General features: G+C 37.8%; 1 protein-coding gene across 1 annotated transcript; it reads left to right on the top strand.

The window, feature by feature from the left end:
* Nucleotides 1-4,566: 4,566 nt before the first annotated feature.
* On the top strand, nt 4,567-9,806 carry LOC145976563 (forkhead box protein D2). Its single transcript, XM_083107759.1, has one exon. The coding sequence runs from the start codon at nt 6,078-6,080 to the stop codon at nt 7,191-7,193; it is 1,116 nt and encodes a 371-aa protein (XP_082963885.1). The 5' UTR covers nt 4,567-6,077; the 3' UTR covers nt 7,194-9,806.
* Nucleotides 9,807-23,765: the final 13,959 nt, after the last annotated feature.

Raw genomic sequence — 23,765 nt, 5'->3', positions numbered from 1 at the left:
TTTTTTTTAAATTTCCGACTTTTTTAAAAAAACTGAGAGAATATAATATATAAAATTAAATCTGTATATTCTCACTAATGCATAATTAATTTCAAAATTGCTATTATCTAAAAGAAAAACGATCGAATGTTCGTTTCTGCTTTACTTTTCTTTTACTTTTATTTATCGCACTTTTTGTGTGATTCTCTAAGCAGTGAAATTTAAAATTTAAAGCACAGCTACATGTTTCATTGTGATAAAATAATTTTGCGTGTAATCTAATATTGTGGAACTGAAATGTATTAAAATTTGAATTTTGTATTTATTTTTCTCTCTTATCATTTAACAATTATTATCCATTCACAAATACATAATTCGCAATATATTATATACGCGAACTCGATTGTGATAAAGCAAATTTCTCGGTTTACTATCTTTGAATCGCACAGGTAAATGGCTGTCCTTTCTCGACGCGATGTGGTAGAAGGGGCGGAATGAAAGCGGAGGACATCTCCGGAAGACCGATGGCAGAAGTAGCGAAGTCGGGCTGGAGACGGGGTGGAAACAGGGCAAAAAGGGAAGGACAAGAAAAGAAAAGGACAGACGTTCTCGAGTGAAGAAGGAGTAGGGTTTTTCTCGACGCAAAGCGAGAAAACGGCGTCTTGAAAAAGGTGCAAAGCCGACAGTATTCTTTGTAGCGGGGATATTCGCCTTGTGCGCCGCCAAGACCTCTCTTCGCACTTCTTTACCCTTTCCATGCTCCGCTTCCATCCCGCTCGCCGCGACACTTTCGACTTCCTTGCACAGGCGCCTCCTTCATCCTCACGACCATCGCCACTTCGTATAAAGTCACAACTACTACCACCACCACATTGTTAGCCACGACGGCCGGTTAGTAGTAACGACGGCTTACTTCTCCGCCCATGCCGGGTCCCTCGCTCGACTGGAGCTTCTCTTTCGGCGCGGGATATTTACCAACATCCAAGATGGCGGCATAATCTTGCCTGGCTTTTTGCGGAGAGGGCCGACGACAATGATGACGACGACGACGACGAGTTAGTAGTAGCGGCGCGGTTCCTTTCCGCCAGTAAACACTCGCCCTTTCTCCCGTTGCCGCGCTCTTTTCGCGGTTCTTACCATCTTCATCCTCTCGACTGCTCTTTTTCTTCTTCTTTAAACCCTTTGTGAGCTTTGTACCGCACGTACTTGGGTCACCGCAAAGCGGCGCTTTCTATTTTTTGACGTTGACTACGACACGCTGCATCGCTCCCTCGCGAGATTGAGGATTTTAGGTCGCATAATGCTACGTAGATGACAGAGTGCGACAACAGTTTCTTAATCCGTGGGTATCCTTTTTGCACGCGCGTCGCGAATATTTCCAAGATTTTATATTTGATAAAAGATATTTTTAAATTATTATTTCAGAAAGCGGCGTAATGTAAAGTCATTCTATCGGAATATAAATCTCTCTTTTTCTATTTTTTTATTGTAAAAAAATTTATCTTTTAAATCCAATTATATTCGGATACTTAAATGATTAATGATAATATGTATATTTCACATAACGTAATTATTCCATCAATTTTCAACCGATTGAAATATTGGCCAAATCAAATTAGATTCGAATTTAGCACAAACTCACTTTGCCGTTTGTAGCTTCGTAGTTGCTGGTATAAATTTGACATCCCCGACTGCGCGGTTCGCCCTGGAATTTCCGGAAGATTTGGTCCGAGAAGACTGGCGCAAAGGGAAGGGAGGGGGAAGAAATCAGGAGGTAAATACGAGCGGCGAGAGTCCAGAGAGAGGTAAGAAGCAATCGAATCGAATGGTGGAACTCTCGGAATCCGCAATCCTCCACCGAGTGAATGGCGAACCTCTAAGAGTTTCGTGGAGCGGGGTTTCACTCCGCGCGTTTCCCTTCCCTCTTTATTCTCGTCGTCGGTCTTAACCTAACCAGAACTCGAGATTAAGACGCGGTAATCGCTGAATCGGCAAGGGAGATTGTAAAGCGGAACACTCTTCCACGATATTTTACTGCGAGAAAAATCCCGACGAGAAGATTGCGCGAAAATATTTTTATTAAGTCGCCACGTCGACGAATCTTTCTTTTTTTGTCTAACAGAATGCAATTATTATTTCTAACTGAATATCAATGACCGATGTGTTATTATAGGATAACTAAAAATAAAAAAAAATAAAAATCATGTTTAGAACAGTTACATAATAATTTAGATTTCATCGAAACATTTTTTTTTATATAAAAGAGATTTTTATCTATTTTTAGATAAGTACTTTGATCAATTTTGGATGAAATTTCTTTACGTCGAAATGTTATTTCTCAGATTATAAGAGATAAGGAGCTTAAAGTGCAAACAAATAGATACGACAGATATGGGATACGTAAGACATCGAACAATAATCATTATGGCGCCTCATGGGTCGTGAGATTTCAGAGATAGAACGGCACACAATGCAACGACGCGGCATTAACATTAACGCGAGCGATATTGAAATCCGGAGAGCGAAGAGCGTTACAACACAAAGAAGCGGAAGCACAGTTGAGCGGGGGAGCGACTGCAGTTGGCGAAGAGTTTTACCCCGCGCGCGTACGTGGAGTAAGTGCAATAATACCAGATTATTTGCACCGCAAAGCCATGCGTACGGGTAAACACAATATTCGCTCTCGGCTCGGCTCTGTGAACCGATAGTGCGCCCAGGTAGACTCGCATCCGGATCCTATATCGCGGTTCCACTCCTATCTCTCTCTATCTTTCCGTCTCTCTTGCTCTCCCATTCTCTTCTCTCCGGCTTCTCATTTCCTCTCACTTGTACACCAGGCGTCATAAATGTCATAAATGTCACATTTACTCTAGATACATTTTTCAGAAATATTTTTAGAAGAAACGCATCGGATCTAGATATTTTCTCATTCATTCATTCAAATTATTATTAAAAAATAAAAAGGTAAGAAATATATTCAGTATTGTTTGTGTATATTTTCATAATAGATTTACTAACAGATTTCCCAACAAGTCTTCCAACAAATTTACATAATAGATTTCACGACAAGTTATAATTGGTGAATAATTATGAAGATAAATTTAATATCGTGTTGAGATAAGTTATATTGGATTGCTTAAAATTGAATTAAGTTAAATGATTTTATTAATGATTCAGGTTATTTGATATAAGATCATATAGCTATCTTCTTTCTTCTATATAAGATATATAAATTTATAAAATATATTAAAATAACATTATTATCTATATTAAAAGTTAATTATATATACATATACATATAATTTTTAATATAGACAATTATTGTAGTTTATATTATAATTATTGTGTTTAATATTGACAAATATTGTAGATTGTTACGATTTGTGTGTTTGTGGTAGATCTAAAATCAAAGTATTTATGAATCCCAGTGTACATCCGCGTCTCTCACTCCTAACAACCCTTTCTCTCTCTCTCTCCCCCCTCCCTCTCTCTCTATGTACCGCTCTGGCGTAATACAGATTCTATTTGAGCTGCCTCAGGGAAGTTAACTTGTGATGCGTGCAGCTCGTCTCGCTCTGTTGGCGATTCTACGGATCTAGTCGTTGGTTGATTGCAACACTTCTACGATGAAAATGCGATGTGTTAATTTAACATGGTTATTTCCTTAACCCTTACGCTACATATCTTGTATCAAATTACTTTCTTCAGGAATTTTCAAACCAAATCTGTATCGTTGCAAAAATGGAGCTCGAGGCGATAAACAAAAGTTTGGATTTTTAATTACATGATTTTTATGTAAATTTGAACAAGAACTTTTGTCTTGAAAGTTCAGAACATTTCCTAGGGATAGATTCATTTCTATATATTTTTTTTTATAATAAGTAATCTGAAATTTAACTTAAAAGTATTTCTTTTGAATTGTATTATTTCTCTCTCAAATAAAGTATCAAAATAAAATTTGTGCAGAAACTATAAAGTCTTATACAGTATTTAATTAAAAGAATAATAATACAGTATTTAATTAAAAGAATATTAACAAATTCAAATAAAATCATTATTATTATTATTACTGGTCAAATATGACCACCTTCTAATATTTTATAAAATATGTACGTTGACAGAGTAAAAAATAAAAAAATATGAAAATATGAGGAAAATTAAGTTAAATAAATATATATGACGAGATATTAAATTCCAGATATTAAATTAAATTAAACATTAAATTAAATTAAACATAATTGCGGGAGCAAAAATTAATGCTGCAACTTTAATGCGCCATTTGCAAAAAAATTTAGTCACGCTAGAAAATTAGTGTCCGTGGCGAGAAAGCAATCGCTCTCGATGAAGATCGCGTCGACCGTTCGTAGATCAGCGGAGCTGGCGCTCCATCTTCATCGCACCGCTCAAAGCAAATCAGCCTTCGGAGTGTTACAATTTTGTTCTCCCGCCCTCTTCAACCCCCACTTTGAAAGTCCCTTTAACTATCCCGCTATTTTCCTAACTCTCGTCCTAACCCCCTCCGGGGCTTTCTCTCCCCGTCACCACGTCACTCCTCCACCCTTGTACTCCTCGTAGGGTGGAAACACGTCGGCCGAGCAGCGAAGTGGGGTGATTTCGTCTGACGGAGTGCGAGTCAGGGTAGGGGTTGAAACGCCCGCCCATTGGTCCGCCCACGCAGGACCAAAGCGGCCGCTTCAAATCAATTCGAGCCTCGATTTCACCCCGTAGACGATTCTACGCTCGCGATCGTGCACCCTTCGTCGTCCGCGAGCTCGTGACGTCCGATTCCGGCTCGATTTTAACCTCAAAAGAAGCGCGTCAACGTCCGAAGGAGCTTACAATGCTTCCTGAAAACGTCGCGAACGATTTCGCGCGTGAGTCCTTGATGTACTCTTGACTCGAGTTCCGGAAGGCGATTTAATTTCAATCAAGATCATCAGATTCTAATGAAGAGAAAGGGTTGATCAGTCTCGTGATTGCGAAATTATTTTATAGCAAGTGACCTGGTGAAAAGGATTCGGATTCGATTCATGAAGTTCGTTCGGTTAGACGCTGGCGAAAGGTGCACACTATGGAACGTATCCTTGTAGACGGATCGCGAGAGACATCCTTGTCGAATGCCCGACGTGTGAGTTGCAGTTTAAGGCCGCGAATCGGATAGAAGTAAGACGCAAAGCGGAGCGAAAAAGTTCCGTTATCGTTGTGAAAACAAACTATTAGCGTAAGATAGCACTCGTCAAGCGCAGGATAGAGTGACGAATAGAATGCAACAGTCTGAAATACATAGCAACAGAAGTCGCTTGCGTGTTTTTCCGACAGACGGTCCGTGGAAAAACTGCAAGAAGTGCACTACATGAAGATACAATTTCGCTTTCTATTGGTTATATAGCAACTATAGTTGATTGCGATGTGGAGCAAGTTTTCTTATATAAGGATCTGACTAAAAGACTAAAGTTTGTACTTTGTGACTGAAATTTTTGATGGAAATTGTTGCAGAAATTGTAACAATTGTTTGTACCAAAGAAATTTTGTGATTAACAACGCGTGGAACTCTTGTTATATTTCGACAGTCAAGGTTCTCTTCTGAGAGATTATGTTAGACAAGAATTGCTATAATTATACTATGATTCTTGTTGAAAGAGGACGTGTTGTAAGTGAAATATTTCATGTATCAGACCTGGTATAATTAGCCTAAAATTTATGATACAACTTTTTTCATAAACAGAACTTTCCTTAACAAAAAGACTGCTATCAATTTAAAAATTTTCAGAGATTTCATGTGACAAAAGTACTAAATACAGAAAATACCCTGATAAGATTCTGTCTTCAAAAGTCAGGAAGGGAAGGATCTCGACTTAGTATTTTATAATGAAAAAATAGTCATTTCAAAGAGCTCTCGTTGGATTTTTTGTCGACAAAAATTTAAAGCTTTTACCAAGAAAATAAAAAAAGTTTTATATATTTTATACAATAACAATCTTAAGAAAGCGTTTGGACTCTGAACGGAGGATGCTAGCGAGAGGCGATCTCAAGGAACCGGTCGCAGGATCGACGACGAAATAGGAGCACGTCCTAACGCTAATGAGGCGGCGATCACGATGGAGCCACGTGCGATGATGATGTCGAACCTGTCATGCGACGGCTGCGCGGATAGCGACCGGGACTCGGACAGCAGCAGCATGATCGTGGACCCGGTGAGTCTCGACAAGAACGATCTGTCGCCGCCGTCGCAGACGTCATCAAGCCCGGTGATACCGAGCTGCTCGCCGATACCGATGCCGACCTCGGCGCCGTCGGGCGGCCGGAATCGAGGGGGTAGCAGCGGTGGCGGCGGCAGCGCAGGACGTTCTAAGAAGACGTACTCGATGATGTCGGCGTCGAGTCAGTCGGGAAAATCCAGTTCGGGTCAATCTTCCAGCTACAGCCCCGATAAGATGTCATCGTCCTTGATAAAACCACCCTATTCGTACATCGCTCTGATCACCATGGCGATCCTGCAATCGCCGCAGAAGAAGCTGACGCTGAGCGGCATCTGCGAATTCATCATGTCTCGCTTCCCCTATTATCACGACAAGTTTCCCGCCTGGCAGAACTCCATCAGGCACAACTTGTCGCTCAACGATTGCTTCATCAAGATTCCGCGCGAGCCAGGAAATCCGGGAAAGGGCAATTATTGGACCTTGGACCCGCTGGCGGAAGACATGTTCGACAACGGTAGTTTTCTGAGACGCAGAAAGCGGTACAAGAGGCCGCCCCCGCACTACGTCCTCCGGGATCGTGCGATAATGGCTACCTTCGCCATCTGCGGCGATCGAGGACCTTGTCCCGGTGGCGGTGGCGGTCATCCGAACGCCCTGACTTATCCCGGTGCCGCTTATTTATCGCCGCCACCTGGCTTGCCGCTGCTAGACTTCTCCCCGTCAACTTTGGAGGCGTTGAAGCTCGGCGGTTTCCTGGAACCGCCGCCGCCGCTCTACAAACCCGTTCCCATCACGGCACCGCCGATCAGGCAGATCGATCCAACCCCCGCCAGGATCACGACGTTGCCGGTCAGCCACACGACGAGCGTCGACAAGAAGCGCAACTTCAGCATCGATGCGCTCATCGGTAAACAGGCAGCCAACGACCAGAATTGCGGCGCGCTGTTGGATCTCAGCCCGTCGGAGCATAGAGAGATCAGAAGCCAGGCGTCCGCCTTCTCGCCACTCGTCTAGGACCCTAGAGATCCTCTCTCTTCATTGCAAATAGTGACTTTCCTAGCGATGGCGTAATTGAGCGCAGATGCGCTTTAAACATGCGTCCTTACGTAAAAAGAATTGATAACTATTACTGAATGAAAAGTCCGCCTTTTATTGTCAACAATTAAAGTCCAAGAACTTTTTTCCGCTTTAGTTTCCGCCCCTCCTTGAAATAAAAAGTCGCACAAGAGAGATGGCATTCTCTGCTTTGGAGAAGACAAGTGATCGGACCGTAAAGTGGACACTGAACCTTATCGCGTTATCGAATAGTGACCATATCAAGATCACATTGGTGAACTGTGCGTCGCTCTCTGATCAGAGACTTAACTCTATCGGAGTATTTTCAAGAGATTCTCAAGAATGACTCCAAAGAATTCGATGTAATCGCTCCGCGATGGACAACTCGCTCCAAAAATGATGGTAATCGATATCAACGGATATTTTCTGATCGATGTCCAAATAAAATAAACATTTTAATTTTATGATAAAATACGATATATTTGCAATTCCAAAATTATATTTCTCCGAGATCTTAATTTATTAGAATCAAAACACAAGAGAAATCTTACAAAATCAGCATCTCCATAATATTCTATAAATAATAAGTTTTTCTTTAACTATTGTTTTATTACATTATAATATACTTTTTTATATTTTTTATTTGATCAGGATTCATATATAATGGAATACTTGACTTGGAATACTTGTAATAGTTTCATATCTTATGAAATCTCAATGTGATTTTTCGAAAACGAAATATTTGTTCTGCATGCGTTAACCGTATATTATTACGATAACATCAGTGATTGCAAGCGATAAGAAGGACGAACATGAAGTCGAAATTTCAAGCGTTATCTGTGTTATCTACAATTTTAATTTTTTATTCCGTGAGAGAAGAATGTCATACTTCGCGTAATCAAATCAATCCTGACATAAAATTCCAGTTGATCGTTTCTTACCGAGTAATCAAGACGAATTGCAGAAATTATAGAGAGACATGAATTGATTTAATGAAGATGTATATCGAGGATAATGGCGCATCCCGTATATATCGGCGCATCTTTGTAAAAAGGCGTAGTGCAATAGCGTAGCATTTTTGTTTAACATCCCGCGTCGCTTTTCAAAACGACTGGTGGAAGTAGATAAATTTAAGATCTGAAATCTCTCATCTTTTGTAACGATATAACACAATAATATAACCCGCGAATGGAATAATTAATACTTGAATTACTTCATTTGTGTGCACACAACTTCCGCGTAATGTGATTACAGTCATTATAATCATATTAATTCGTAATAAAACGATACGTAAATTAATTACACAATTACTATAAATCTCATCCACAAACGGAGAACTTGAACAATAACGTACTTCCACTTGTCGAACGAACGAGCTTTTGCGCGAACAAAGTTCGTTGTGCGAATAAATTGCCCGCGTACCCTTCGATTCCACTTTCGTTGCCTAGAACTGTCGGTTAGGCGAACTTAGGCCGCTTTTATATGGTCGATTAATATCGGCATTGTAAATACGAATCCCGAACAAATATATGCGCAGCACTTTGTTGTAGCGCGCGCGCGGGGAGCACCTTTCTTCGGTGGATTTAACGTAAAGCCGCCCGCCCTCCCCATTTTAGCCGTAAGCGGTCAAGTAGACGTTTGGTGTACATACAGAACGAATCCATAGCGCGATCCGTATGTAATTGTGAATATCTATACGGCATTTTACGGTTAAATAAAGTTAAGACACGTCTCGCGCGAAAAAAATATCCCCCGCTTTAAAAAGAGAATATCTTTAATTATTTTTATCATTTTCGAGATATATTACATTTTGCGTTGTGATAAAAAATCATGCAATTTACATATATCCGTATTTTTGAAACTTAAAAAAGAATGCAAGATTATCGAAATTTTTTGATTGGGAGAAAATTGTGTGTTTTGGAAAATGTGACTTATTGAAAAAATTCTAATGAATTAAAATTTGTTTTTAAAATTTTGAAAAAATCGAAATTACAGGAAATGGTTAAATTTTGTTTTATATTAATAAAAACTTAACACACAAATTTGAATTTTGTTAAAGTTGGATATTTCACGCATAACTGTCGAAACGTGTAAGATCGATTAGTGTACATTAACCCGATATTTATACTATGAAATGACATTATTTGACATTTGTTTAAAAATCACGACGCGAGCGTATGCAAAACTTTTTTAAAAATTAAAAAACTAATGATACATATGTATAATTTATGTTTGATAACGAAATTGAAAAATCTACCCGCAAATTCAGATTATTTTAACGTAAAAATAAGCAGGCCCGCTATCCCTACATTGCTACAACTAGTGTACGTAAAATGTGAAAATCTCGTAACGAGCGAGCTTTTAGCGAATTTTTCCACGGTGATATATTTTACTAATGTCATATATTTTCCAACTTGTTACGAGACATCACTTCGCGGTACATCACTTTGTTCCTCGGCTAAGATTAAGCAGCGAAGTCAAGATATATGTTTAGTTATAGGCTACACATCCTATCGTTAAAAGAATCGTCTGTAGATCTTAGTAAGTATTGTATGTGTCAAAGTGATAGATTTATAATAATATGTATAATGATAAAAAAAAAACACAATAAAGTATCGTTAAGTATATATACGTGCACTTTCCTCAATTTCTCCCCATCTCACCCTCCCTTTTCATTTTCCTTCTCTTACTCCTCATTAATATAAGATTCCAAATACGACAATATTCCATCGCGATCAAATAATTATGATTTTAGTTACTTTTACGTAATCGGGACAGAAACAAGGGCTGTATAAATATGCCAGATAAATTTGTCGATCACCCGAGAGAAACGAGCAATTTTCTTCATCGTGCTTTGACGGAAGGGGAAGGATGTCGCGCGCGCGAGATAAAGCGATAACGGGGAAAGATGCGAGAGAAGTCGACGGAAGCGAGAGAGGGCGTACAAAGCAATATCTTGTTTACCCGCTTCTCTCGGAGCTGGCAATACGAAGCGGAAAAGAGAAGAGGGCGGAGGCGGCGGCGGCGGCGGCGAGGAGAATGAGTGGATTTTCATTGCAGTTTAATCCCTGTCCCCTCCCCCCTGCCTCGTTTCCCCTCGTATATCCCTCGACGACGGTATTCTAAATGGCGATACGAAGGCAACTCTTGTCGCTTGGGGTGACGATATTACATTCCTCGATCGTGACGAAGATAACGGCCGCCGCCGCATCTCGCGGCAATTCGAGCATCGCGCTTAAAACACGTTTCTTCTAATCTCTCCGTTTCTCTTTGCCACCTCCTGCTCGTTCTCTCTCTCTCTTTTCCTCTTTCCCTCCCTCTCTCTCTCTCCATTTGTTTTCCTTTTTACTTTTTTCACACATCTCCCGCGGGGAGGAAAATTTATGACACCTGATGAGACGCGCAAAAGGCAACTATTATTGTCTTTTACACACGATTCACGCAAGCATCTATACCTGAATCAAGAATCTTGATGAAATAATTTTGTGTACAGTGCTAATTAAAAATATGATAAAAAAATTTAATTCAAATACATATTTGCATTAAATTAAATTAAATTAAATTAATTATTTTAATTAAAATTCAAATACATATTTGAATTAAATTAAATTAATTATTTTAATTAAAAACATGATAAAAAAATATAATTCAAATACATATTTGAATTAAATTTTTTTATCATGTTTTTAATTAGCATTTGACTTGATATATATTCGGGTAATTTTAAGGGAAATATATCTCCTGTACGAAACGAAAATTAACTTAATTAATTTATCGATTATTTAAACAATTAGCTTAATTAATTGATAAACTCAAGAGCGATAAAATAAATTATCTTTCGTATCTTCGTATTATGCATGATGGGCGGTCGCGCTTTCTCGATATGGAAATAAAATCAAAGTCGCGATATTGTGAAACTTTAGATTGATATTACATTTGTTGTATGATAAGACTATCAAACATGTTTGTGCTATTGGATAGACAACTTAGTTGGCAAATCATTGTTCGCAATTTTTTTCACATTAACGTGTGTTTTATATCTCCGTTATACAACAAGCGTAACATCTGACTCTCTAGAAAAGTAGTTGTGAGTGTGTGTATGTGTAAATTTATTATTAGAGTAGTCTTATGATAGAGATATCAATGTTGCAAGTTGCAACATTCATTATGAAATCGTTAGATTTACGAGTATTACGTTAGATCGCAAAGATTTACGATTACGTGTACATAAGATTTACACGTTCTCCGAATAACGATGATACTACAATTTACAAAGGCAACTATTATTGCATTATCTCAAACACATAAGTAAACGTTGTATTGCAATGCAATAAAATAATTACGCATGAGATAAGAGCGTCGAGGAGTCCAGGGTCGAGGAGACAGAAAATTCATAGATACATAGATGTATCGTAGATAAACAGTGGCCAATAATTCAACATTAGAAAAGTTTAACGTAGCGCAATTTATCAAACAATAATCTTAAGCGCGTCATTTATAATAGTCACTTCAACGTTATCGCATATTCGTTGTGTGATCCATGCGATTGCAAAGTAATGAGGCAGAAATTATTTATTATTATTAAATCTCTCACTGTTCTTGCACTATTAAGATTTAAACCATCAACACTTTTCATTAAAATAAAATTATGTTGTCTGTAATTGCAAAAATTTAATTACATAAGGAACATGAAAATAAAGAGAGAGAGAGAGAGAGAGAGAGAGAATGTGTGTATTATTTTAATTAAATTAAATACTATTTTAATATTATAAATAATGTAGACAGAAACTGAAATGGATAAGTTGTCTGAAAAAGAACACTAAATTAATTTCTAGAGATTAATTAATTCTAGAGATTAACTAATTGAATATATTTGAGAGAGAAAAATAGAGAGAGAGAGATTCAATTTTTCGATTAATCATAAATACTTTTAAGTTCATATTTTTACCTTAGTCCCAGAAATCTTACTGCAAATTACCTTACCACCTTACGAATATTTCTCTCCATTAACATATCCTTACTTGGACCTGATGATCGCATTACAATATAATATACACGATAAATAGTTGACGAAAAAAAACGAAGAGAGAGAGATACAAGCGTGTATCGTTGTCACGATCGTGGTTCTTCGCGCGTGCAACACCCCTTTAATCGTTCGTCAAGTGTGTGTGCATTCGGAATGTAATATATCCTGGCGGCCACGTGCCGCTCACGTGCCGCTAAGTGTTTGTTTCGGTTTGCATTGTCACCACGGATACAAGGGCGCACCCGTGCCAAAGGCGTGTGCCGGCCCGTATTCACGGGAAATGGAAAAGAAGGAGGTGGTGGAGAGGGGGTAAGTGAGTCTCATCGCCCCCTCCCCCCTTTCCTTTCATAACTCCTCGCTCGGAGGGTAAATAACGTGCCGGTGGTTGACAATTAGGAACGATGGGAACGAGGTTCATTATGCGAGAAGAGAGAAGACCCTCTGATCCGTCGAGCGTATCCGTGAAACGTGGAAATATTTTCGACCTGGTTGCGCCTGTTTCTCTCTCGATATCAATTGGGGGCTCGACTCGAGTTTTTGTCCGCTCATGGTATCTTATTGCGAGTTATTTCATTTTAAAGACTGCCGAGAAGTTTTTAACAATGATCGCGTGCAGAGAGGTAAAGTCACTTTTCGTTGCTCTATTTTAATTAACTGCAAAACAGTAGGATCTGTTAGGTCGATGGTAAACATCTTAGACATATAAGGATGTTGACAGCTTTAGTAGAAGCTAGTAATTATATTGAATCTTCATAAATACGGAAACTCTACGAACCACGTAATGTTATATACGTACGTAGCAAATTTGTCACAAACAAATTAAAGTTTTATTTTAACGTTCAATCAAAATTAACATTTATTATTACAATTAATACAAAAACTAAAACATATTTATAGTTTGCAGCTATTTGAAAAGGCAGGTAAAAAATCATAATAAATACTTATTAATCGAAAAATATAAAAGATCAGTATCAGAATAAAAATAATATGAAAGCATTATAAAAGAAAAAAAATCTCGACAAGTCTAACTCTGCTATTATGCTGTCAAGAAGTTAGCGAAGCGGAAAAGCCAAAGAAACGCGCAAAAACACCCACGCTCGGTTTTGCCGCGGAAACTTAGCAATTACGCGCTAAAGAGAAATGATGGGAAGTCTTCTTCGGTGGATCGTCAAGGGTAGCTGTGGAGCAAAGAGAGCCTTAACGACGGACACACGTATACGCAGAACGGCAACATACGGTGGTGCTTCAACGCGGTGTGGTATAGGGTGATAATAAGTCGCCCGAAGACGGTGTACACAAGGGAGAAATCAGCTACTTCGCTTTTCGACTTCTCGGAGCAGAGAGACGTAGAGAGAGATAGGGCGAAAAAGAGAAGCATCAGGCAATGACCAATATTATGATAATTCGAGCCTCTCGCGTTTTATCCTTTCGCGCCCTCCTCGCGCTTCCTCTATCCATCCTCCTCCTCGTCACTTTCGTACGGAGGGCGAGAACCGGGTGAGTTCTCCACTCACCCCTCCTCTTGCGGAAGGGACCGGAAGCGGCAATGGCGGCAGCCATGTTTCGGAGGCGCGGGCGTGGCCTTCCGGTTGCCCGGGGCAACCGGTGTTATCCGGATATCGACCTGGGTGCGACGAGAAGGGTGGCTAGGCTTCTGTCCGGGAGGGAAAATGTTATCACTGCTTTGTGGTGGCTAAGATAGCAACCCGCCCTACCCCGCCGCTCCTGCGAGTCTCTCTCCTTCTCCTCCTCATCTTCTCCTCTCCCTCGTCGTCCTGCCCTCGTTGTCCTCATCCTCCCTCCACTCGCTCAGCCTCCTTGTCTCTCCTACGCACGATCCTCCGCGTCGGACGTTCGTGCGAGTTGGCAGTCGCAGGATCTATCCCGTGCTGGTATATCCTTGGAATGTACAGACACCACAGATGGCCCCGATGTCATACGTGCATGTGTACATACATGCGTGCACGCATTCGCTCATAAATCGTATTAGGTTCTTGCGCCTTACGAGTTTTCGCACGAATATGTCATAGGAAGAATTTCAGAGAGATTAGATTGATGATTTTGCAGATAACATTTTTCGATAATATTGTCCAAATCGCGCGATGAACATTCCTTGGAAAACTGTGTTGAAAAAATAGATTCGAAAATACTTGAAATACGCGACAACTTTCTCAGGGAATTATGCGATTCAGAAAACTTTTGAATAGTCGACAATTATTGAACGACAGAATTACGTTAATATAATTAAAAAATCTTGAAATTAAAAAAAAATAGAATTAAGAAAGATAAAAAAGTAATTATTGCAAAGATGCATCATTGTTTTTAGTAATTTTATAATATTATAATAATATTTATTATGACAATATTTCTTTATAATCTTGTTACGTATTTAATAACTCAACTAATTTTGCACGAAAACATTGTTTTTTTTCAGTCATGATCGTTCAAGTATATCTTAAAAGCATATCGTAGAAAAATTGGAATATGGCGTCGCAATTCAAATACGGCGTAGCATTATAAACGTTTGCTCGACGCGAAATTACAAGGACCTTGAGATGATTAAGGGGTGAAATCCTGTCGCGCTATCCTAGCGTAAGAAGGACATCGTGTACCATACAGCTACCATCGTGTCCTGGCGTACTATGGAATTCTGAGAATGTGTGCGAACCAAGGATGATATTAGATTCTTGGACAAAGTTTTCGCATGGTCGAGGTCTCGAGAGCAGCTGCCGGAGACTGCTCGTCCCTGAGCAAGGACGCATGTTATCCTTCGGCATTGATTTCTTTCCAGCTTTTTCGCCCTACTGTTGCTGCGACGACAAAGAGCTCAAAAATTTTATTCGAGCATGGCTCCGCTTAATTTCTTCGCGTATCTCTTAATTAATTTAATATTGCGACACATATATGTTTTAACATGTCGCTTATTAAAACTCTCTTCACAAAAATCGTCTCAAATATATTCTATAAAAATATCAGTTGCCGTAGTGTCTTAAATAAAGATTCTAAATGTTCTCTATAAAAATATTTTATTCATTATATCACTATATGTATATAAGATGTTTCGCATTTTTACACTGTTTCTCTTTGATAATAAACTTTTCAAGCAACTTTTAGGATCTATTTTTCTCTAATGAAAATATGAATAATTTAAGATTATATCAAAAATCATTATATCGAAAAAAAATCATTTATCTCGTCCATATATTATATTAATATATTCCAAGAAAACATTACTTATCGTAGAAATACATTTGAAACATGGAAACGAGAGTATGAGAAAAATTTGCATATATTTATTCTAAACGAAAAATTTTGAAGAGGAAAAATTTTATCTGAGAAGATTGAAAAAGATTCATCGTGGCATAAGACGAGATGAGAAACGTATACTGGGAGAGGGAGTACGATATTTATAATGTATAGCTTCCTTGGGAAAGTTCAGGCATGTGTCTCAAAACTTTTGGCCGCTTTCGCACCAATATCGAAGTGGTTTCCGCAAGTAGAATAAAAGTATACGAATATATCAAATGTGCCGACGTACATACGCGCGATTGAAAAAAGGACGCAGGATTCGATATTTCCTTCTTATTTCTTAGCAAGTTTATTGTTGCTAAAAAAATGCACTTTTGTCCCGCATTTTTTACGCAGTCGATATTTTCTTTAACTGTAAATGCCGAGATTCTATAAATTAATTTTTGCAATTAAAATTCCTTGATACAGCATCTGGAAAAACATTATTTTGAGCATTAGTCGTCATAGTTTAACGGATGATTCTCGTCACGCGGTATGTGTAACCATGTATTTACAAATTTAATTTCACTGGAAATAATCATGGTACGAGGTGTGGTCCGTCCGATATCACATTCAGCCTCGCTTATTCGGACGCGTCTGGATGAGCGTAAACAGACAGAGAACGAATCCACGCAGTGCGTATAAGGTCGGTCGCGAAATCCCCGTGGGAATAGACACTTGGCTTTGCGTTTAAGGACGCACGATCATACGCATGTACATACAGACGCGCAGTTTAATGCACTGTTTGCTGTTTGCACTTTGTACTAATGGCCGGGCTTAGCGAGATTTAAATTTCTCGGTGAGCGAGCCAGGGACAGGGAGGTGTGCTCCCCCGGGGCAAAGGCGGGCCACACCGGAACGATTTAAACTTCTCGGTCCCCTCGAGTAATAATTCGGCCGAGTTATACAGCCCGCGGGACGCGAGAGTTTAATTCTTCCTTATCCTCGTCGCGCCGTTCTTCTTATTATTAGTTAATAGCCACGTCATTTACGAGCGGATAAGTTTGCAGTCCCCGATGGGGTTGCGAAAGATTTGCAAATTTCTTGGAGAATTACCTGTCGTCGCGAGACTTATCGCTAATGCACGAAGAAAGACATGTGGCAAAGATATACACGAGCATATTTAATTTCAATTCTGATTGAAATAAAAGTGTTATTTAAATTTAGAATTTTAGATTTAAGATGTAATTGAAATAAATAAATAGATAATAGATATAAATATATAAATAGTTAAGTAGATTTGAAAAATAAAAAAATAGTTGTCTACATTTTATATTATCTCCGTCAGGATTGATTTGCGTATTTAACTGTATATCTCTATTTCTACGAATAATATATGCTCCTAAAATCGATATATGAAGAGCTTATTTCACAATTTATATCTTTTGAAAGATAGAAATGTGCATGTGAATAAGCTTATTTATATTTTTTAAATATGAATGTATTTTTTAATTCTATAATTTGAGTAATAAAACACCCCAAAAATAGATTCTATGCTTTAAATGTGTGCTTTATCGTTTGGACCTATAGTTTCTACAAATGCAAATTTAAGATTGAAAAAAGTAAGCTTTTCAGTTCTGGATAGAATGCCATCCCGACAATCATGGATCGTTTAAAGTGGGGTCTTTATCGGTTCCAATACTTGTAATTCGAGTGAAATAACGTATGCCAAGATTTTCGACGAGGTTTCGGCGAGTGCGTGTCAAGCGGACTCGCAGCAGTGATTCGTGCGCGTCGCCAAAGGCCGAAGGACGCCCCTACAGGGTGCAGGGCTGCTGAACACGATACGAGGGGTGCTCGGTCGAGTGTACGTCGACGCGGAGCCGTAATTGTTTTACTCCCGTAGCGCTCCAACGAGAGAGAGAGGGAGGAAGAGAAAGAACTCTCTTCCTCTCTCTCTCTCTCTCTCAATCTATTTCATCCGCATCCCCGTAGCCACTCTCGTTTCATCCCGACGCGACACCACCCGCAGCGTGCCTATCATGCGCCACTAATGCCTAACAGGTTAACGTCTCGCATGATTATTCTATTGCCCCACGTGCTTCTGCCCCCGCTCACGCTAATTCGAGCGGCTTTAACCGTAATATTTTGCGTCCCAAAGCTGAAGCGATTTTCCCGTAGCTTTTCCCATCTCACGCGGAAATGATCTACAGGGCAGTCGACGATTATAATGAATTTCATTGATCGATGTAATTTTAATTAATTTTTTATAGAGTGTGTTATTTTTTATTGCAATATATAAGAAAGCTAAGAAAATATTGTATTGCAATTTCTTTTGCAAAACGATAATTACATTATCTTATTTTGTTTATTGTTTCCGCATTATCATTATGATTTACATTAATTAGAAATGTCCGTCTATAGATTTTTCGCTTCATTATCTTTCTTTAAAAAAAAATTTTGCCACGATATGGCCGTCCAAATTAAATTCGATGTGAAATTTAATCACAGCTTTCGGATGATTAAAATTTACACGCATACATCTGTATGCGGCGCGCTCGATTATCTGCGCTAAAATTGTGAAAAATTATTGCTTAACTCCGCGATAAATTGTTTGCATTAAATTAACAAATATACACTGCAAATACGCGCGCGGAACGCACAAAAGCGGCGATACGTTCGGCAGCCACGTTAAATTAAAAAATATATATCATTAAATTACAAATATATCATGTCTCGGATATTATGTGCATGAGATTCGCGCACGGGCGTTTTTTTTTTTATTAAATTGCACACAATCTGTTTGCATCGGTGAAATCGCACCGTTTCGTCTCTTACCGGATTTTTCAGCGACCATTATTCAACGTGCGATTATCGATCGCACGTTTCAATATGCGATGAGAGAAATTTTCGGAAAAACACATCAGATATCAAATATTAATTTAATCTATGTTAAATTCTCTTGCAAAACTCTCTAATTTCACATAGATTTTATAGAAATAATGTTCAAAGGTGACACTAAAAAATATATTTTCATACGAGTGACGCGATAATAAAAAATGTAATACTAAAAAAATCATCGACGGCTTGTAATATTTTAAAAAGCATTCACATTGAATTTATCAAAGATTATACATGAAAAAATTTTTATAGAAATATTTAGCATGTGCATATAAAGTATTAATAAAATTGATTAATAGTGCTTGTATATTTGAATTATTAAGATATTAATAAACTAATATAAATTTGATAATTTTATCTGTCTTAAGAATAATCTTTCGAAGTTTCTCACTGCAAAATGAAATTGTTTACACACGATACTATAACAGATGAACCTAAAGACTCATCGATTGATTCGGAAATCAGAATAGCGCGTTCGCCGACGGCGCCGACGAATCCGTCAAACGATCGGACACATCGAGCAGATTTCGACATTCGAACTTACTTCCGTTAGATCGGCATAGTTAGATCCGATGTCTGCTACGTTGACATAACGTCGAATGCTTATTGAGCGATCAAGCACGATATGCTCTCTGTACACTCGCGTTCCCCGGTCAATGCACCGAACGTTCCATCGGATGACAATTGCATCCAGACATTTCGCAAGCTAGCCGACCGCTCTAGCGTTATTATAATCGGGCTCCGGTCGTTTAAAAACAGCATCATTTCACATCGAAGATGTTTTTCTGTGCCTGAGGAATCGAATCGCCGCGAATTATGATCCTGTCATGTTAAATGATAAAAAATAAAAAATTCACTACTATGATTTTATTATAAGATGTAAAGAGAAGACTGATCAAGAATTTAAGTATTCACGTTTAATATTGAAAATGCTGACAACAATATAGAAATTACGAAGAATAAATTTAAGAGAAAATAATATAATAAATAAAATAATATAATACAATAAATAATAAATAATAAATATATAAAAGAGAAAATTAAAAAAAATATATAATTCAAATAAGTGATTTGCAATTACTGTCTTAATACATAGTTAAATTATAAATGTATATATAAAACTTATGGAATTATATAATATATATTACTTTACTCCCCCCAATTTACATTTATTTAGCTCTGTAAACATTCGTGCTTCTCATTTTTACTTTTTAGCAGATTAAAATTATATTGCACAGATTATATATAATTATAATATATATGAAACATATTAATTTAAGAAAGAGATAATTCTCTTAAGGAATTAATTCTCTTAAAGAATTAAGATGCATACAAAAACGGATAAATTTAGAACGAGTAATGTTTAACGATATTGCGCGCATAAATGATTTTCCATATTTTGTTATTCCATTTGTCGCTTCTGTGATGGAACGCTTTGTGATTATTTCATCGCGATTATAATCGCGCGAAAAGCAGAAACGGAGAAATAAAATAGCGCCGCGGAACGCGCGTATAACGCGAGGTTATTGATTTCTTTGGCCGCTTTTTACCATACGCGCTTGTCGCGTTTAATCCCGTATAAAATACTTGGTGTTCCCCGGGGCGCTCTTCACCAGTTTAAAACTGCATTCGCATTTAATTCGAACAACCGGTAACCGGAAAATGGCGCGGCAGCGTGCAGTCTGTCGGAAAATCGAAGTAGAAAACTTCGCAATTAGTCCGGCTACCTCTTTGCTACCCCGCCGTCTTCAATGGCAGCCGAAGTAATTAAACGTCGACCAATTAAACTCCTCATAACATTTTTGTAAAGTTCCGTTCGTCTGTACGGCCCGCAAATGACGAGCGAAAATGTGACGGATTGTTATTACGATTATGCGAAAGCCTGTTGAAAACAGATGCATTCGCTAAATATAGAGTATGGAGAATATTTGGAAAATAAAATATCAATGCCTTCTCATTGTTAAAATTTATATTAAATTTGTAAATATATATGTTATGAATGCACGAAAAATACAAAAAATGAAGTGCATAGTTATTTTAATATTTATCTTTATCAAATCTTTATACAAGAAATACAACGTATTCATACCTTTTTTATTATCATATAGTGTAAAAAAATATTAAAAGAAATATTTTTATATTTGCATACTTGCCTATATATAATTTAGAAAATTTTATTTGATTTTTATAAATATTTTTTATAAATCACTTATAAGAAAATAAAGATTAGATTAAAGGTATTTTGATGGTACACTATGGCCAAATATGATATATCAATTGATTTGCAGCCGTCGTGTAGTGCGAAAAATACTATTGCATCACTAGAGAACGTGTTGGAGCCAATCGAAAAGCGGATACGCGGCTGCAAACGAAATTATGCGATGAAACTATGATACGCCGCCCGTCGATCGCGACCGGCTGTTTAAAGTTCATAACCAGCTCGACAGTTTATCAGCCGCGGACCGTAAATCCGATTACAAGAACAGATTTATTTTGACTGGCGCACGTGACCCAACAAAAACGCAGGCCGGCTCTTAATCCACTTTCGGCGTGAATTGAAACGCCGCACCTGCTCACGACAACAGATGCGTTTACCGCGACAGATTATCATTCATTCATAAGGAAAGAGAGAGAGAGAGAAATTCTTCTCCTGTATATGAGACCTGTCACGTGCTACGAAATCATTTTATTACTTTTCATAATGTATTCGAACGCACGCATTTTCGAGACAACCCTCACTGCTCCGATTAAAATGAATTTTTTAAGTCGAGTTTCGGCTTTTCAAGCGATATATTTTTTAAATTTTGCGTTATCAATAATTTTTATAAATAATTAAATTGATCTAAAAAGTGTAATGTACGTATAATATTATGTATTTTTATTATTGCTGAATAGTGTAAATTTTTAAATAAGATTTGAATTTTGCTCTCATCAAACATTATTAAAATGGAGTTAAGAGTTTGCGATTTATATTAATTTTTACATCAAATTATCTTTGACACAATCAATTAATAACAATGCTTAATATGCGAATTAAATGTACGTCACACTTTTTCCCAAATATTTCTCACGAGTCAAAGGAGTTCATAAATGATACATTTAGTAATATTACTCCGTAGTTTGAAAAATAGTTCGATATTGGCATCGAATCAACAGACAGGCGTTTCTATTACCCGGTCGCATGGAACTATTTACTTCTAATAACCGTTCTCCGAGGCAATAATTGCGATCCCGATGAAATGGCACAGCGACGGCCACTGTGAATCGGGTTCCAATCCCTCAGTGATGCACGACGATCCCGCAAACAAATCGATTGTCGCGCCCCACAGTTTTACGATCTAATGCCGGCCGTAATTTATAGCGATCTATCCCGTCACCGCGTACTCGCTGGACGAGAAGGGTCGTCCTTTAATGGTTATGTCGTTGGTTGCGCCGAGAGTCATTTATTTCAAAGTGATCCCCGGGTATATCAAGGAAGCTAAGCCGAGCTCATAAGCCACCGCACGCGAGGACACAATGCTGCCGTCGTCTCGAATAATTCATAAATATCCGAGGATATGTGGATGAATCTGTTTATCCGATCTGTCACCGCTGCAAATTGTGGATTCAACATTATCATCCCTTATTCATAATCCACATTTAGCATCCATCTGATATTGAATATTATTTATTTTGTTCAAAGAATGCGAAGAATTGCATCGTGTTATCTTGCACTGAGAAATATTTAATGTCAAATATAAGATATGAATAAACTTTATGATAACTGGACTGCCTTCTTTGTGAAAAAGACTGAATTAATGCATGCAAAAATTTTTTGTTAACAAAGTAAATTTTAATTTTTATAATTTATTAATTATAAAATAGCTTCATATAGCATTAAAATGAATATAATTATGATGATTTTGATGTAAATCGTAATAAAATAAAAAATCTGAGAAAATTTAAAGCTTAATATAGCATTGTGTATTTTCCTTATTTATATATTTATATATTTAATTTATATATTTAATAATTCAAAAATACACACATAAGACAAAGTTATGTACTAAATAAAAAAAAGTTTTCTTTCCAATAAAATTATACATGTCATACTATGCAACATCAATAAGATGTGATTCATTAAAACAGATATCAAAAAACTATTTTCCATAATTAAATAAATAAATAAAATGAGAGAATCACCAATATTGCAAAGAGAGAGAAAGAGAGAATCGTATTTATTAAACATCGTGGAAAAATATTTTCTTAGTACATTCGATAATTCCTATCTTGCTTTAAAGCAAGATATGAACGAATAATATATGTTTAACGGAAAATAGTAGCGCAAATCATAATAACTCGCTCAGAGAACGGCAAATACATTGAATAGTCGCGTCATGGAAGGCAATGTCATCTGCTTCGTTCCCCGCACTTCCTGCGTTCTTTCGCTCGTTCCTTTGTCCGCTCCTTCAACACGGTTCTTTTCCCTCCCACCCCCTGATACAATCAACTTCAAGGGTGCACGAGAAACGAGGTAGCCATTTATCCGCTACCCTAGGAGTAACCAAGCGGAGAAAGTCCAAGAAAACTGAGTGTCCCGCCATTGTCGCGACTTTTTCTTCGTCAGAATCGGAGGGAGATATTTTGATGCCTCACGAGCACAGTTCCGTAGTAAGAGCGACAAAAATATTTACGGAGCTAATCAAATTTGAACGCAAAATTCCAGAAATTAAGGCACTTTCTCCTTGAAAAATTACGAAAAATAAAATATAAATAATAAACTCTGCGCAATAGTTTTTTATAGCGATCGATTAAACGCAAGTGTATCAAATGGTTAAGAGAATTAAGAGGAAAATTAATATTTCTTCGATAGCTTATCAAGATTGTGGCAAAGCGAACATCGGCGAAGGTTTCGCGACGGTAGCATCAACCGCGCGCATTCTAGACGTGTACGTAGCTTAACGCCCACAATATTGCTATAGGTTGCTGAGCGACCCACCGCCCTAGGAGGAAAATTTAATTTCAGCTGACAACATCCTGTTCCGCTGCACACCGCGCTCAGCATTCTACAAAATCGCATGCGAGAAGCGATGGCTGCTTCAGGCGCGCCAGCTTTTCTCGATGACAGCTCGTTTTCCCCGCACTAGATCCACCGATATCCTTCCCCGGCGAATTCTTGTGCGTCGCTATTTACTTCCGCAAATCCGAAGCATATGGCGACGAAAATATATTTGCGACGAATTATAGAGCATCCATACAAATTGGAACACGCAAAGATTCAATATTGTATTTTAAATTTTATTTTTTTCTCAATACTTTACTTTTCTTCTACTCTTTTTTATGAATCAAAATTTTTCAGTTACCATAAAATAAAGAATAAAGTTATCAAAGAATAA

Source organism: Camponotus vicinus, unplaced genomic scaffold, assembly GCF_025532165.1.
Source record: "Camponotus vicinus isolate PSW18456_S1 unplaced genomic scaffold, iyCamVici1.0 SCAF_9, whole genome shotgun sequence".
Classification (NCBI taxonomy): domain Eukaryota; kingdom Metazoa; phylum Arthropoda; class Insecta; order Hymenoptera; family Formicidae; genus Camponotus; species Camponotus vicinus.
This window is presented reverse-complemented; position numbering and strand designations above follow the sequence as displayed.

Bases quoted from the DNA above. Each gene is read 5' to 3' on its own strand.
- LOC145976563 (XM_083107759.1), top strand. From the start codon at position 6,078: ATGGAGCCACGTGCGATGATGATGTCGAACCTGTCATGCGACGGCTGC.